Source organism: Papaver somniferum, chromosome 1 (assembly GCF_003573695.1).
Source record: "Papaver somniferum cultivar HN1 chromosome 1, ASM357369v1, whole genome shotgun sequence".
Lineage (NCBI taxonomy): Eukaryota > Viridiplantae > Streptophyta > Magnoliopsida > Ranunculales > Papaveraceae > Papaver > Papaver somniferum.
The window spans coordinates 3540499-3557652 of NC_039358.1; the positions used below are offsets into that span (position 1 = coordinate 3540499).

General features: G+C 36.9%; 1 protein-coding gene and 1 non-coding gene across 2 annotated transcripts; one reads left to right on the forward strand and one right to left on the reverse strand.

Moving 5' to 3' along the window:
- Window positions 1–59: 59 nt before the first annotated feature.
- On the reverse strand, window positions 60–178 carry LOC113342464. Its single transcript, XR_003356687.1, has one exon. It is a non-coding gene; the product is annotated as a 5S ribosomal RNA (ribosomal RNA).
- A 1022-nt stretch (window positions 179–1200) lies between these two features.
- LOC113325028 (miraculin-like) lies at window positions 1201–2071 on the forward strand. The gene has a single exon (XM_026573272.1). It carries the CDS (start codon window positions 1221–1223, stop codon window positions 1944–1946), a length of 726 nt encoding a protein of 241 aa, XP_026429057.1. The 5' UTR covers window positions 1201–1220; the 3' UTR covers window positions 1947–2071.
- Window positions 2072–17154: the final 15083 nt, after the last annotated feature.

The window sequence follows — 17154 nt, forward strand, 5'->3', positions numbered from 1 at the left end:
TACTCGTCGCTGCCCTTCATTAGACAAATCGGCAAAAAAAATGGCAAAAAAACAAAAAAGGCAATCAACACGAGGACTTCCCAAGAGGTCACCCATCTTAGTACTACTCTCGCCCAAGCACGCTTAACTGCAGAGTTCTGATGGGTTCTGGTGCATTAGTGCTGGTATGATCGATTGCTGAAAGGATCTTACTAGTTTTACTACTTAACACGTCTCCAATGTGTTGGCTCGATCCGTCTAACGCCTATTAATTTTCCGTGGAAAGTCCGATCGGGACAAGTGATGACTCGTTGGAAACCTTACGGCGAGGAGATTGTTTTGGAGCAGTTATTCTGAATAATTAACATATTTTTAATAGTTTTTTTAGTGAAAATACATTAAAAATGCATTATAATATTCAATTAAATGCCCGGCGTCCGGGTTTTCAACAAATTAGAAAATAATTCAAAAGAATTTTGTCCAAAAAGATAAAGTCCTCGTGAAAACAAATATATTTCACCCCACCCGTTCCTCCCACATTGTTTGTCTAACTATCCACATTAGAATAGTTAAATAGTGAAACTCCTCTTTAGTTATACCCTATGTGGGACTAAAGTTCATATTTCATTCACTCATAAAAAAATGAGCAAGTGCTCTTAGAGACTCAAAGTTCCTAAGTTCCTTTCCAACCAAGACTATAAAAATAAAACAGCGAAACTCATTTTCTCCGACAATCATTTTGGTGCTGGCTGTGTCGCAAAAGTTACAACCCAGACATTGCAACCTTTATGAGTTCAGTTATCTAGTCAACTGATTCTGGTCTGTTACATTTTTCCCCAATCCGGAAAAATACTAGTATTATTAGAATTTACAACGATCCTGCACCGATCCCAGCGCCGATCTGGCCAGTCCAACAAAGTTGTATTCGTACATCTATTATCGAAGAACAATCAACATGATCATATATAATAGCTGCTGAGACAGGTAATGTGGATTTGTTTAACCTTATAAACAAATGCAGTCAATTCGTACTTTGAGATACTAAAATAGATTTAATTAGCATATGAATAAGTCTAGGCATATGCAAGTTTGGTGCCCAAGAAAGTTAGCTTCGACCTTAACTAATCAAAGTATATAGTACATCGGACAGTTCTTAAACTCTATAAAATATGTAATTCCTATATTATATATTCTCAGTTCATTTCTTCGATCATCCTCTCACTCCACAGAAACCTTCAGCAATGGATACTAGTATCGATACTATTATTCGTATTCTTGTTCCTCTGCTAATCATCGCACTCGGTCATTACATTGATCATTCCGAGCCAGAAGCTGAATTTAATTTTTCTTCGGTTTCTTTTTCTCATCAGGAACCTGTCCGTGACTTCATGGAAAGGGAGGTTCGAGCCGGGGTCAAATACTACATAGTTCCTGTACTATTTGTGAGAGGTGCCTTTGGTGGTTGTGCACTTACATTAGGCCAACAAATGAATGGTACTCAGTGTCCAAGCCAAGTAGTAGAAGTACCAGTTGATAAGATGCGTGGACTTCCAATGACATTTACCCATGTTCATGGGAATGGAAGAGTCGTACGCTTATCAACAGATCTCAATATCGAAGTCTCTGCTAAGTCAGCTTGCAAGGAGTCGTCCATGGTTTGGAGGTTGGCAGATTATGTTGAACCAGAACGAAGATGGTTTATTGAGATGGGTGGTGATAAAGGTAATTTGGAGACTAATCAAACGATTCGTGCTCGGTTTAAGATAGAGAAATTTGTATACGATGGTGACGGTTATAGGAGCGGTCATAAGCTTGTGTATTGCCCTGATGTCTGTGAAACCTGCAAAGCCATATGCATGGATATTGGAATTTATTCGGGTGCCGGCGGAATAAGGCGACTGGCTTTAGTTGATAATTATCAAGTGCAGCCACTCAGAGTAGCTTTCTTACCATCCGATTGGCTTTAGTTGATAATAATAACTACCATTACAAATTGTGTTAAACAAGAAACGGCACGACATGTGGTTAATAAAGAGTTTTAATAAATATCTAGAGATTGCTCGTGTCGTAACGGTATTGTTTTAATATGATATCTGACTGGTGAAATTTTTCTTTTTTCCGGACTTTAGATCGTGTTCCTTTGCAAGATAGTTTTCTATTTTGTTTTAAGCGAAAATAATGTATATAAGTACATTGTAATATTATTCATATACATTGTCCAAAAACAAACACAAAATCATTTAAGTAACAGTGTCTATGCATATCTCACTTATGAGTTATGAATAAAAATAAACAAATAAATCTTATTTCCCATTAGATTCATCATGCCACCACTAAATCCAATTAATGCATGTATGATATATTATGATTTCATTTAATGTTTCTTTGAATATCTTGAGTTAAGAAGTGATTCAATAATTAAAAATTAATAAATTTGGATTCATAATGAGAAGGATTACAAAAATGACGACCATCGGATGTCTTTCGATGGGATGAGACTGGAATGGTCGAATGCAAAGTTTGTCTCTTAAAATGTTATCTGACCATCCAAGCTTAAAAACGCATTTTGTTTTGTATTATAGATAGTGTGAAATTTTAGCACATATTGATAAATTAGTAAATTACATATTTTCAGATTCAAAGGGTGCGCTCCAAGCTACGAATATGACCTTGCCATTAGTTAGGTGAGTGTGACTTTGCCAAGTCCAAATGTTGAATCTTCTAACTTAAGGAACTTTTCTGAATTTGACTTGGCTTTTGATAATCCTAAATGTTGAATTCTCAGTCACAGGAAACTTCCAAAATAAAAACAGACATACAATTCAATTGAACCCACTACCACTAGAAAATTTGATGATGATAACGGCGCATATGAACCGAGCGGACGACGTGGTTGATGATAACGGTGGTGATTCTGAACAAAGATTAAACAGTAATTCTTCTCTTTCTCTTGTGCTTCCACATGATATTATTTTATATGAGATACTTACTAGAATACCAATTGATAGCTTAGGAAAATTTAGGTGTGTATGCAAATCATGGTCTAGATTAATCGTCAAGGATCCTGTGTTTATCCATTTACATTCGCGTCGCAACTATAATCCTGGATTCATCATGCTTTCTTCACATTATAAAGCGTTCTTTAATGATGATGAAATGAATGATGATACTGAAGAAGAAGAAGAAGAAATAGAAGAGGATGATCGCGACGATGATGATGTGGTTATTAAACAGATTGGTATCGTTTTCTTTGATCTTGATATGAAAGAAAAAAAAGTTTATCGTTTTAGACAACAAACTGGATTAATTGATGAACCACTTGAAATTCTACATTCTCTAAACGGTTTGGTTTTAATGTCATGCTTCGATTTAGACCGAAATGCACCGAATTATAGTCTACATGTTTATAATCCAATCACAGGTTGTTCAATTAAGCTTCCGCGCATTGTTACCGAGAGGATTTACGATGAATTAGATTGTTTCCTTAATCTAGCTTATGATGCTATAACAGGAATATACAAAGTTGTTTGTTGTGGTTATAATGAAGAGAAAAAGGAGTACTATTGTAAGATCATTACTGTCGGCATTAGTGATTCATGGAGGGACATTGTTTTCCCGAAAGGCTGTCATTTGCCAAATGATAATAGCTGGGAAACCGTGTTTGTAAATGGTTGTCTGCATTGGCTAAACAATGTTCCTGGAAAATGGCATTTTAATTCGACCATGGTTAGCACGGAGGATCAGACAGAAATACTAAGTCTTGATGTTAGTAGAGAAAGTTTCTACACGATACAATTCCCAACGGAGGCTTCAAAAGAATCTACTGTACATGAGATGGAAGGAACAATCGGCTACCTTGATCATCTCCCAGACACGAAGTTGAAATTATGGGTTTTGAAGAATAGTACTCAACAGCAACAATATGAATGGATAGACAAGTGCAGTTTCGATAGACCACCGCTGCTTGGTGGTCCTTCCGTGTGGAAATATGGTTGTATCGCAATAGTTGCGTATCCTGAACTGAAGATGGTATACACTTCCTATCATGATAGGGATGAGGACCATGAACAACCTTTTTTCAAGGTCCACTGCTACAACTTGGAGTCAAAAGAGGTGGAAATTGTTTTTGAGACTAGTGGTACGTCAGGCGCCCAGATCTGGCATGTGAACTCCTTGCTGTCTATTGGAAATAGATAGATAGCCAGATAGGGTAACTGGTTCGACACTCTATATAACCCGTCCAATGAAGCACAGACGATGTGTACGTACAATTAGATTCCTAATCCCGCTTAAAATTCAACGAATTTTAAATCTATTGTGTTCATTTCTAATTGAGCTTCTTTGTACTGACATAACTGTTGGTGTCTTGCAACAATAGAAGAAACGTCAGATGTATCAAACAATAAATAAAAGAACCGTATCAAACAACTCTATCACGAACAAATTGATGAGGGAAGAATCACATGTTCAACAAGCTGTTCTTAACACATTAGTTCGCGGGTATACTCTGAAGTAATGCTAAACCCCAACGTGCGAAGATCTGTCCAGGATAAGACTGTCCGATATAACTTGAGTTAGCACAACGCAAGTTACCCACTCTTGAACTCAGCAACAGGGATGGAAGTAAAACGCCGCACAAAAAATAATAATAAGAAGAAAAGTAGACCTAGAGATAGTCGCTGCTTGTGTGTTTTGAAAACAGAATTTCGAGTCATATTTATAGGATGAGATACTTGCAAATCAAGTTAGGTTTTGGTTTTCTTCAAAAACAAGTAAAACTCGTAAAAGGAATTTCCCACAAATAAAACTCTTAAGAAAATATTTTTGGAATTAATTTCCTAAAGAAAAATTCGCCAAAAATAAATACGAGTAGAAGAGGAACTTGGTGCATGGTATACACGCATGGGCATGGGTCGAAACATTTATTTTTCGCCCCACCCGCTCCACCCACATTTTTTTACAACATATCCATGAGCACATGGTTATATAGTGGAGCAGCTCTTTAGTTTTCCACAATGTGGGACTAAAGGTTCCATTTCATTCACTCAAAAATGAGTGAGTATCCTTAGACCCTTAGGTCATGAGATCAAACCACACCAAGACCAAAAATCCATTTATTAAATAACTCATTTTCTCCAACAATCCCCCACATGAATGAAATATCGGTAAATCACGAAAAACCAGAGTACGAAAAATACCATTTAGGCAAAGGTGTCCAAGAGGTCTTGAACCTTGCTTAGTGAGAAGTTACCGGAACTACTAGCTAGACAGTGAACACGATGTCTTGAACTGCTAGCGTTTGGTGTAATTCTAATAACATCCACGCATGATATCCTCCAAGTGTTGCTAAGTTCGTGCCGTTTTTTCCATTTTGGCCCTGGACATATCCTGTTTCTCAGAATGCTCTAGAGAATCGGCTCCATTCTCATAGGAAGCGACCCACTTCCTCATTCAGATAGGTGAGTTCCATCAAGAGTGTTTACTGCTACACCCCACTTCAATATTAAATTGAAACTATAGACTCATTAAGACTTAATTAAAAGTCATCCTCCACATGCAGTCACACTATTACATCAACACCATAAGGAAGGGACAGAGAATGAAATTCTCTGATAGTGTTTACCTTTACCCACCACAAATTAGTTGTCTCATTCGAAACCTTGATCTTGGGATCTCCAGTCAACAAGGTTGAGTATCCTTCATGGCAAGTTTAATTATGTCAGCCTAAGCCCCATCCCCTTCGATGCTTTACTAACTATCTCCTTGGACAAACCTTTCGTCAAAGGGTCCGCGATATTCTCCCTGGACCTTGTCCAATCTATGGAAATAACGCCTGTTGAGATTAGTAATTTCAAAGAACCATGTCTTCTACAAATATGTATAGACTTTCCATTGTAGAAGCTATTCTTAGCTCTACCTATTGCATATTTGCTATCACAATGTATAGATATAGCTGACACAGGCCTATGCCAGAGAGGAATATATTCTAAAAAGTTTCTTAGCCATTCGGCCTCCTCTCCTGCTTTATCTAACGCAATAAACTCCGACTCCATAGTTGAGCGAGCTATACATGTCTGTTTGGAACTCTTCCAAGATACAAACGCACCTGCTAGAGTGAATACATATCCACTCGTAGATTTAGAATCCTCTGAGTCTGCTATCCAGTTTGCATCGCAAAATACCTCAAGGACGGCCGGATACCCTTCATAATTCAAACAAAAGGTCATTGTGTACTTCAAGTACTTTAACACTCTAATAAGTGCATCCCAATGTTTCTTCCCTGGATTACAAGTATACCTGCTTAACCTACTCAAAGCATAAGCAATGTCTGGTCTCGTACAATTCATCAAATACATCATACTTCCTATGACTCTCGAGTATTCAAGTTGGTTAACATCTACACCCTTATTCTTCATGAGTTTGCAAGAAGAATCATATGGAGTGCAAAAAGGTTTAGAGTCAAACTGATTATATTTCTTAAGTATGGATTCAACATAATGATACTGACTCAGACTATAGCCATTAGAAGTTTTTCTAATCTTCATCCCTAATATGACATCAGCGGGGCCTAAGTCTTTCATGTCAAAGTTCTCATTCAACAGTTTCTTAGTGGTATTAATAACATCCATGTTTGTACCTAGTATAAGCATATCATCAACATACAAGCATACAATCACACATGCATCCTTGACAAGTTTAGTATAAACACACTTATCAGATTCATTAATTCTAAAACCACTAGAAATCATCACATGATCAAATTTCTCATGCCAGTGTTTAGGTGCTTGTTTCAATCCATGCAAAGATTTCTTCAGTTTACGAACTTTCTTTTCACAGCCTTTAACTACAAAGCCTTCGGGTTGTTCCATATAGATTTCTTCATCTAAATGACCATTCAAAAACGCTTTCTTTACATCCATCTGATGTATCTCTAGGTTATGGACATAAGCTATAGCAATTAACGTCCTAATGAAGCTAATTCAACTCACTGGTGAATATGTATCAAAGAAATCTATACCTTCTATCTGTTCATAGCCTTTCACTACCAACCTAGCCTTGTATTTTCCAATAGTTCCATTTATATTACGTTTTCTCTTGAAAATCCATTTACAACCTATGGCCTTAGACCCTGGAGGTAAATCTACAAGTTCAAAAGTATCGTTTTCTCGAATGGAATCTGTTTCACTAATTGAAGCTTCTTTCCACCACGGAGCTTCAGGACAAGTCATGGCTTCTTTATAAGTCTGAGGATCAGACTCGGCTAGGTATGTAATGCAACCAGGATAAATTTTCTTCGTTTTAACCCTTTTACCTCTTCTAGGTTCTATTTCTGGTTCATCTTCCTCTAAAGGTAATGACTGACTGGTTGACGGAAATTCTAGGGGATCATCTAAACATCTCTTTCGAGAATCACGTTTCATAGGAAATACATTCTCAAAGAACTCAGCATCCGTAGACTCCATGATAGTATTCAACCCTATGTCAGAAATTTCAGAACTCACAACCATAAACCTATGAGCACTAGAATGCTCAGGATACCCTATAAAAACACAATCAACGGTTTTGGATCCTATCTTAGTTGTCTTAGGAGGAGGGATGGCCACCTTTGCCAAGCACCCCCATACTTTGAAGTAAGCATAAGATGGTTGTCTACCTTTCCATAACTCATATGGAGTTTTATCTGATCCTTTAAAGAGTACTCTGTTCAGGATGTAATTGGCTGAGAGGATAGCCTCCCCCCACAAGTTCGAAGGTAATCCTGAACTAATCAACATAGCATTCATCATATCCTTAAGGGTACGGTTCTTACGTTCAACTACACCATTGGATTGAGGTGAATAAGGGGCCGTAGTTTCATGTATTATGCCATGTTCTTCACAGAAATTTCCAATAGGAGTTTCATATTCACCACCACGGTCAGACCTAAAAGTTTTAAAGGTAGCATTCAATTGGTTTTCAACTTCACGTTTATACATCTTAAAGGCTTCTAAGGCATCGTCCTTCCCTCTAAGCAAATAAACATGAAAATACCTCGTACAATCATCTATAAAAGTGACAAACCATTTCTTACCACCTCTAGTTTGAACTGACTTCATGTCAACTAGGTCTGAATGGATTAACTCTAAGGGTTTAGCGTTTCTCTGGACATTCTTACTAAATGATTTCTTAGCATGCTTAGATTCTACACAAATCTCACACTTATGACTTTTATCTAAAGTGAATTTGGGTATGCATCCTACGCTAGCCAATTTATGCATTGATTTGTAATTTACATGACCAAGTCTACCATGCCAAACATTCGATGACACACACATGTAAGCAGAAGAATCATTCAATTTCACTTCAGGACAGGTTACATTAAGTTTATAAAGACCCCCAGTCTTATAACCCTTACCCACATAATCATTGCCCTTAGTTACTATAAGTTTTCCATACTCAATTGAAACTTTAAAACCCTTATCATCTAAAACAGAATAAGAAACAAGATTTTTGCAGATGTCTGGAACATGAAGAACTTCATTCAATGTGAGAGTCTTGCCAAATGTGAGCTTCAGACCGACCTTTCCTTTTCCTGCAACCTCTGATGCAGATGAGTTACCCATATAGAGTTTCTCACCTTCCCCTACCCTCTGGTAGGAGGTGAACAGGTCTCTGTTCCCACAAACATGCTTGGTAGCTCTAGAGTCTACCCACCAGTCCATCACATTGGTCACCAAATTAACTTCAGACACTACAGCAGAAAACTCGTCATTGTTCTTTTCAACCAATTTAGCATTATCCTTCTTATCCATACGATGTCTACAGAGAAATGCCATATGGCCAGTAACTCCACACGCATAACAATCACCCTTAATTTTAGTAATGCTAGACTCTGGTTTTCGAACCATACCTTTCTTGGGAGGACCACGCTTCGAGTTACGATTGTTACTCTCACCTTTTCCCGCTTTGGAAGATCTGTGTTCAGTCATATGAGCTTTGTTACTCATGTCCCTTGCAGAAGACACATTCTTGTCCTTGGTGCACAACATCTCTTCCACTTGAATTTTCTTTCCTAATTCAACCATGTTGATCTCGCCAGTTTCATGTCTTAGCTTTTTCTTGTACTCAGACGAAGAAGATGGTAACTTCTCAATTACCACAGATACTTGAAACGTCTCATCAATGACCATACCTTCAGCAAGAATCTCATTAATGATCTGTTGAAATTCGAGGAATTGATCAACAACCGGCTTATCATTCGTCATCTTGAAGTCCATAAACTTCGCCACCAGAAATTTCTTGCTCCCTTCAGTTTACGCTTGATACTTTGCTTCTAACGCAGTCCACAAATCATAAGCACTGAAATTTTCTTTGGCATTGTAAAAATCATACATCGCATCTTCCAAACCATTCATGATATGATTTTTCGCCAGAAAATTACACCTCTTGTTATACTCGATCACCTCCTCAGTCAAACCTTCAACATTCATCAATTCATCATGTGGAACAAGTACATAATCCAGTTCATGATGGTTTAGATAAAATAACATCTTGGATTGCCATCTCTTGAAATCCTTTCCGTTAAACTTCTGTGGTCTTTCAACGTCATTCTTTCCCATTGTTACAAGGAATACTGATGTGTTAAGATTGTTGGTATCTTGTAACAATATAAGAAACGTCAGATGTATCAAACAATAAATATAAAGAACCATATCAAACAACTCTACCACGAACAAATTGATGAGGGCACAATCACAGGTTCAACAAGCTGTCCTTAACACATTAGTTCGTGTGTATACTATGAAGTAATGCTAAACCCCAACGTGCGAAGATGTGTTTAGGATAAGACTGCCCGATATAACTTGAGTTAGCACAACGCAAGTTACTTACTCTTGAACTCAGCAACAGGGATGGAAGGAAAACGCCGCACAAAAAATAGAAGAAGAAGAAAAGTAGACCTAGAGATAGTCGCTGCTTGTGCGTTTTGAAAAAAAAATTTCGAGTCATATTTATAGGATGAGATACTTGCAAATCAAGTTAGGTTTTGGTTTTCTTCAAAAACAAGTAAAACTCGTAAAAGGAACTTCCCACAAATAAAACTCTTAAGAAAATATTTTTGGAATTAATTTCCTAAAGAAAAATTCGCCAAAAATAAATACGAGTAGAAGAGGAACTTGGTGCATGGTATACGCGCATGGGCATGGGTCGAAACATGTATTTTTCGCCCCACCCACTCTACCCACATTGTTTTACAACATATCCATGAGCACATGGTTATATAGTGGAACAGCTCTTTAGTTTTCCACAATGTGGGACTAAAGGTTCCATTTCATTCACTCAAAAATGAGTGAGTATCCTTAGACTCTTAGGTCATGAGATCAAACCACACCAAGACCAAAAATCCATTTATTAATTAACTCATTTTCTCCAACAGTAAAGAGAAGTAGGAAAAGTTATTTTTAAATTGTTTCATCTGGCCGGTTTTTTTTTTCCGTTGTTGTTAGGTTATGGGCCTTGATTTGTCGGTATACATGTTAGAACAACACAGCCTTATAAATTTTGGGGTGAGCAAAAAGTCCACAGCCGGGGATTTCATCCGTATCCGATATATGGGCCGGTCACGGGTAGAATTCTCAAATGGGAAAATTAGGCTAAGACCAAAAAAAATAATATTCTTATTGCCAGGCCCAAGATTAATTTTAGTTTCTATGACACCCATAATTATATGAAATTTTGAAAAATGTCTCCATAATGGATTATGCGTCCTAATTTTTCAGGGGTATAATTGGCAACACAACTTGGATATAACATATCTAAAAAACCGCGCCTTGAAATTTTACAAATTTTATATTGTTGGAAATCTTTTAAAGAGAGCTACACGACGAGTACAAACAACAATACCAAATTTAAGTTTTTTGCGAAAAAAATCGGAGACGATTGTTCTTTTAAGCAAAATTTTTGAAAATTTTGTACATAACCATTATGCAGCCACCAAAAACGATGCGTAACACATTATACATACACAAAAAAATGCATAAAACGTTATGTAACCATATTTTGGTCTATGCATCTATGAATTAATGCATAACATGTTATGCATCCATTTCTTTGGATGCACTTACAAAAATATGGTTGCATAATGCTTTATGGTTCCATTTTCTTGACTGCATAATATTTTATGCAGATATTATTGTAGGTGCATGAAAATTTATGCACTATTTTTTTTTTTGGTTTCAATATTAACAAAAAAATTGGTGCATAACATGTTATGCAATAATTTTCTAGTATGCATAATAGGTTATGCATCCATTTTATCGAATGCATAATGAATCATGCCGACATTTGTATAATTAATCATGCAGACATTTGTATAGTTGCATAACAAATCATGCAGGCATATGTATAGCTGCATAACAGATCATGACTGACAAAACCAAGCCAAAATAATACATAATCGAATATACCTATATTCAATTGATCGGAATCTTCCAAATTTATTCATCCATTGATTAAAAATTCAAATTTATTTATCCATCCACTTGCGAAATCACAAGTACCACAATTCAGCTGCTTTAATGCAGTCATGGTTCCCTCAATCTTAATTAAAAATACAAATTAAACCATAAAAATCAACAGAGAAAATCGGAACAGATATGCAAGTAAATTTAACCCCAGTACAACGAGACGAGACGCATTTCATTTTTGGCTACTCTTTCATCATCAATAACCTCTCTGCGAACAACACAATACAAAAAATTTAGGTTAATTAATCTTAGAAAATTAAAACCAAATTCAACGTAAGAAACAAAGAACAACAGAATTTACTCTTTGAGTTCAGCTTCTACGGCTGGTTTCCGAACTGGGACTTTCGGGGCAAATCTAACCTGTATGAAAATTGAGAATAACCATTAACATTGAGTTCATAATTAATTAGCTGTACTTAGTAAAATTACCTGACGAGATGCCTCCACTCCAGTGATAGAATTCCGGTACATCACAAATAGGATAGACTTAACAATTACGAGTTTGCAAAGTGCATAATTATGTGTTGTGAACCAAAACTGAAAATGCACTTTCTATCAAGTTACCGATGATACATTGATTAACATGGCCAAAAAGCTGTCTTGCTGGAGGAACTTGATATATGTCACTGTTCTTTCTCAGTAGATTTGCTTAAAACTGTTGGAAAATCATGCCCTCATATGAAATTATTCCGTCTTAACCATCGAGGATACATGTGGGCACTGTTAGAGCACTTCTCGATTGAACTCTCAAAGTGTTTCTATCTCAAGATTGTTCTCAAATTTAGCTGATAAAAACTATGTCTTGATTTCTAGTCTACTTATAACTATGTCTCGGATTAGGATAAAACCGTGTAGTTGAGCATTAGACTTAACGACATTCACCATTTGAAGAAGAAGATCTACTGAATAATTTGGAGGAACTTCAACAACAAAAGGTATGTGGAGACTAAAACTTATCTATAACTTAGAAGTTTAGCTAAGTCGTATAGCTATATAGACTTTATATTATATACAATGATATTTTGAGTCAAGTTCATCTCGTTAATATATTTACCGAAATCCGAGTTTAAAGCCCAGAATGCTTCATCATCTACTTGAAAATTTTGTTTATGAACAATTCATTTGTCGGAAACTAAATACTAAGTCAAAGTTGATAATGTGAAAATTACCTTGAACATCTTACATGATTTTTGTGAGATAGTCATTTGATGTTAACTCGGATGTTTCATATTGATCAAATAATCATTTGAAAATTACGTGAAGCTAGTGGTATGTGTAAGATTACCATTGTTGTTCTTCTAAGGATGTTTCAAATCGATTATCGAGTTTTAGAACTACTACCAAAATCTGGATATGGCACAATATGCTTACCCTTTATGCAAACCGTGAAATACTATTTGGGTCCGGATCTCTTGTTTGCGAACAGGTTGATATGCATGGGTCCGGAACTCTTGTTTGCGAACAGGTTTACCTGTTGGGTCTGGAACTACAGTTTGCGAACGGAAAGACTAGGCAAGGTCCGGAACTGATGTTTGCGAAGAAAGTTTGCGAACTCAGTGGTTAGGTTCTAAATCGGTAGTTATGACAAGTTGTTCACATACTTCGTTTGTGAACTAATGTGCCTGAAATTTTAATGCCTTTGTGGTATGCGAACTCGGTTTGTAAACCGTAGCATTAGGTTCATGATTAGGTTCTTGTATAAGTACTTTGTACACGTACAAACCAAGCCGAATTTGTTTTAAATGCTTCACATATATTTCCATGAGATATTTTCCAATTGAACAACTCTCTTAAAAACACATTTAGATACATTTGATCATCTATCAAAATTGGTTGATTATCAGATTGAGTCTATAAGTGTTTGATGAAAATAGCTGAGCCAAAAATGTTCATATGGATAACTTCGGTTAACTGTTACTGAGCCAACCCAATATATACGTTTAGGTACCGTTCGTCCATATCTAATATAAGAATATTTGATTTGTGTATATCAAGCTAAACCATCTAACGGTGGAGATTGATTGCTTATTTTCTAAGAAAACTTAGCTTGAATCTCAAATAAGGTTTTCATCTAACGGTGAATATTAATTGCTTTGTTAAAAAGCTATATTTTTTTTGATTTTAAGTAACCCTGATTTGAAGACTATATAAAAAGGAACTCTAGCAACTAGGAAACCTAATCCTGGCACTTTTGTATGTCCTAGTTGTAAACTAGAGTCGATTCTCCATTAACATAGGTTTCCAGTTCTTTTGAAAACCATTACTAGGTTTAAGGACTTAAAGGCTTCGCTTGGGATTCGTGAAGCCAGGTCCAACTATTTTCTCTATAGTTGTGTATCCTGATCTTACTATTGTATCTTATTGAGTTTAATCTTCTCTAAGTTTATCTCGAGTTCTATCTCCTATAGGTAAGATACAAAAGTAACTACGATAGTTCTTCGTCTCAGACTCTTGTGAGTCCGCAATAACTTCTTCTGTTAATCAGTTAGATTATTGTGAGGTGACTAATATTCTAGGATGCACTCAGTGTTGTAATACTGGATTATTAGTTGTGTTTCCTGTTCACCTTGATCTTTATCTTAAGATGGAAACCAAAAAAAAAGACTTATATGTGGGAGACAGATTTATTTAGAAGTATTCAACTTTGGGTCATAGAAACTCCTAATCTATAAAATACGTTAGCTAGGGGAACCAAGTGCGCAAGGTTTTGCGAGACTCAAGAGGCATAAGGAGCGCGACTGTACCTTAGTCGGTGTGATACTGGTTAGGGCTCAACTACATTCCAGTCCGAAGTTATTTTGTCAGTAGCCTAGAGTCTGTAGCGGCATAATACATTATGGTGTTTAAGTCTGGACTAGGTCTATAACACCCTGTTATTTTGGCATGACGCATGCTATAAGATGCGCCATTTGATTGTGATGAAGCTTCATCAAAAGCTTCCGTTGCATAGTGAGATGCATTTGGCCCGAGGCCATATTTGGTGCCAAGGAAGGCACATCGCGTAGGCATATTGGCAAAAGTCCAATCTTGCATCATCTTGACGCATTAGGCCAGTTGGGTAGGTGGCCTTGATCTTGAAGCGTAATCATTGCGCATTATGAAGACTATTGGCTTAAAGCCAATATCGCACAATCATTGTGCATCAGGCTAGAGTGGGCTTGCCTAGAGAATATTGCATAATCATTATGCAATAAACCAAAGAGAATGCCGCGCAATCATTATGCGATAATGGGAACCAGTTTTGCACAATCATTGTGCAATATGGCAGAGTGTGCCAGAAAGGGCTGGCCGGACGAATGTTGCACAATCATTATGCGCAATCATTGTATGCAATCATTTTGCGCAATCAGTGCGATGAATAGTGAAGCAGACATGTCATTTTGCTTCCTAAAACATACTTGTAGAAATTCCATTAAGACATATATAGGGAGGGGTACTTGGTTGAAGGTGCATATGCGGACTATGTACCAAGTAAGCTTCATAGCTTACCCGGAAGAGTATAAATGATGCCTAAAGCTCATTTATAGTTGCGTAGCCTTGCAAAGAGGGCATTCTATGCTTAGGTATCAATATGCCATGTGTGGAACCGATGATGCATAATCATTATGCATCTTTGACGGAATGGCCTATCAACCAGGCCATTACCATATTTTTCCAGGCTACGGCCTTGCAAACGAGTTGGTTAAGCTTCTGTCCCTTCGAGGATGAACTACGGTCTGTTCTTGGTCTCTTTAGAGTAGGGAAGGTTACGTAGGCAGCCACAATGAGTTGCAGCATTGCCGGTCCAGCACATTGGCCCCTCGTATTATCTAAGCTCGGTAGCTCGATGCAAGAGATGATTGTGGCCAAGCTTGATGAGGCTTAGTTGCATGCCAGCAAGTGGATGCTCATACTTCCTATCAATCTACGAATAGTTGGTATGCGAGGTAAGGTAGGAAATGGAAAGGGCTTGGTGCGGCCTATGCCAAAGTCCAAGGCTTATTCCTGGACAAGACTCGGCATTATGACAGTTGGTCAGCTAGATAGGAAATTCAGTAATGAATTCCCTACGTTGAGGCAAGAGCCAGTTATGCATGTAAAATGCATTGGCGTTGGCCTTATGGCCTTACTGGAACAATGTGGAATCTAAGTTAGCTGCATCATGCTCCACGAGCATGCTTGCAAGGGCAAATGGACGTGCATTTTCCTATGTTTAAAGGCCCGTATCGTAGCTTCATCATGGCGCATCCGGGGAGTTACGGCTTGCGGTGCAACGCGCCAAAGGCGTAATTTCCCGATCCGTCACAAGGTCCCAAGGTTTTTCTAGCATTTGCGGTTTCTTCGTTAACAAAGTTTCTGGTGTCTGTGTTATTTCTTTTCCGCATTATATTTTCTTTAAATAATTCAAATATCATAGGTTGTGTACTGTTCAATCACGCTTGTTAAATTTGACCTTGTTTGTTAGATAGAACTTGATTGACGCTCCGATATTGAACTTGTTTGATACAAGTTAACCAACAGGAGCAAGTCGTCCGGTGTCAAGCAACTGAGTTTGTTTATAAGTCCGAGTCCTATGCTATTTTAGTTGTTGAAACAAGATGTATTCTTCCTCTATTGTCGACTCAATTGTATACATTAGGATTGAATTGTTCGTAACAAAGTTGTATCTGTTCCATATAAATACTGAATGAGAAAACACTCAGTCTACATAATTGTGAGAATATACGAAACCATATCTAGATTCTAAGACCTTTCTTTACTTTTAATTTTTTTTTTTGGGTTGTTTAATAAACCTTCTCAAAGTGGTTTATCCAGATGTTGATAAGTTTCGAATTCTAGTTTGATGTGGTATAAGAGAAAGAAAGCAATGCAAAGATTGTTGTAGGTTAAGAAAGAAGAGAATTGAGTAAGAAGAAGAAGAAACGTAGGAAGGAGATAGTTTTGTTAATAATAATTGATTGATAAAAGTTGTGTCTAAACAAGAAATAATACTAGCCATTATATAGGCTTAGGTAAATAACTAAACTAGTAAACGTGAAACAAAAAGGAAATCTAAAAGAGTCCTAAAATAAGGAAAGACATAATCTAAGTAAACTTAGAATCCAAGCTTCTATGCGGAATCTTCTGGAACAAGTGTATGCCCTGCATCAATCCCCCCTTCTTTAATGAAACTCGTCCTCGAGTTGTCTGTGCAAATCAGTAAGTCATTATCACCATGAAAAGTTAAAATCTCTTGCACATTAAATGTGTTTGAAATATTCCAGTCACTTGGTAAATCAGTAACATATGCATTATCACTGATCTTCTTTAAAACCTTGAAAGGACCATACTTTTTCTTCTTGGTTTTGTTATAAGTCCCCACTGGAAATCTTTCCTTTCGCAGATGGATCATGACTAATCACCTTCTTTGAAAATCTTTAGTCCCTTGTGTTTATCAGCATCTTCTTTATACTTTGAATTAGATTTTTTCAGCTTAGTCTTTACTGACTTGTGTAGTTCAGTAGCCTTGTCCACAAAATAATCCGCAGCTGTACTTGTACTTTGAGTATTGGGTAATACCACCAAGTCAAGTGTATGATTGGGAACCTTAGAGTACACAATCTCAAATGGAGTTTTTCTTATACAATGATTGATAAAAGTATTGAAAGAAAACTCCACATGAGGAAGTAAAATATCCCATTGCTTGTTGTTG

Coding starts and splice junctions, on each gene's coding strand:
- LOC113325028 (XM_026573272.1), top strand. CDS start 1,221: ATGGATACTAGTATCGATACTATTATTCGTATTCTTGTTCCTCTGCTA.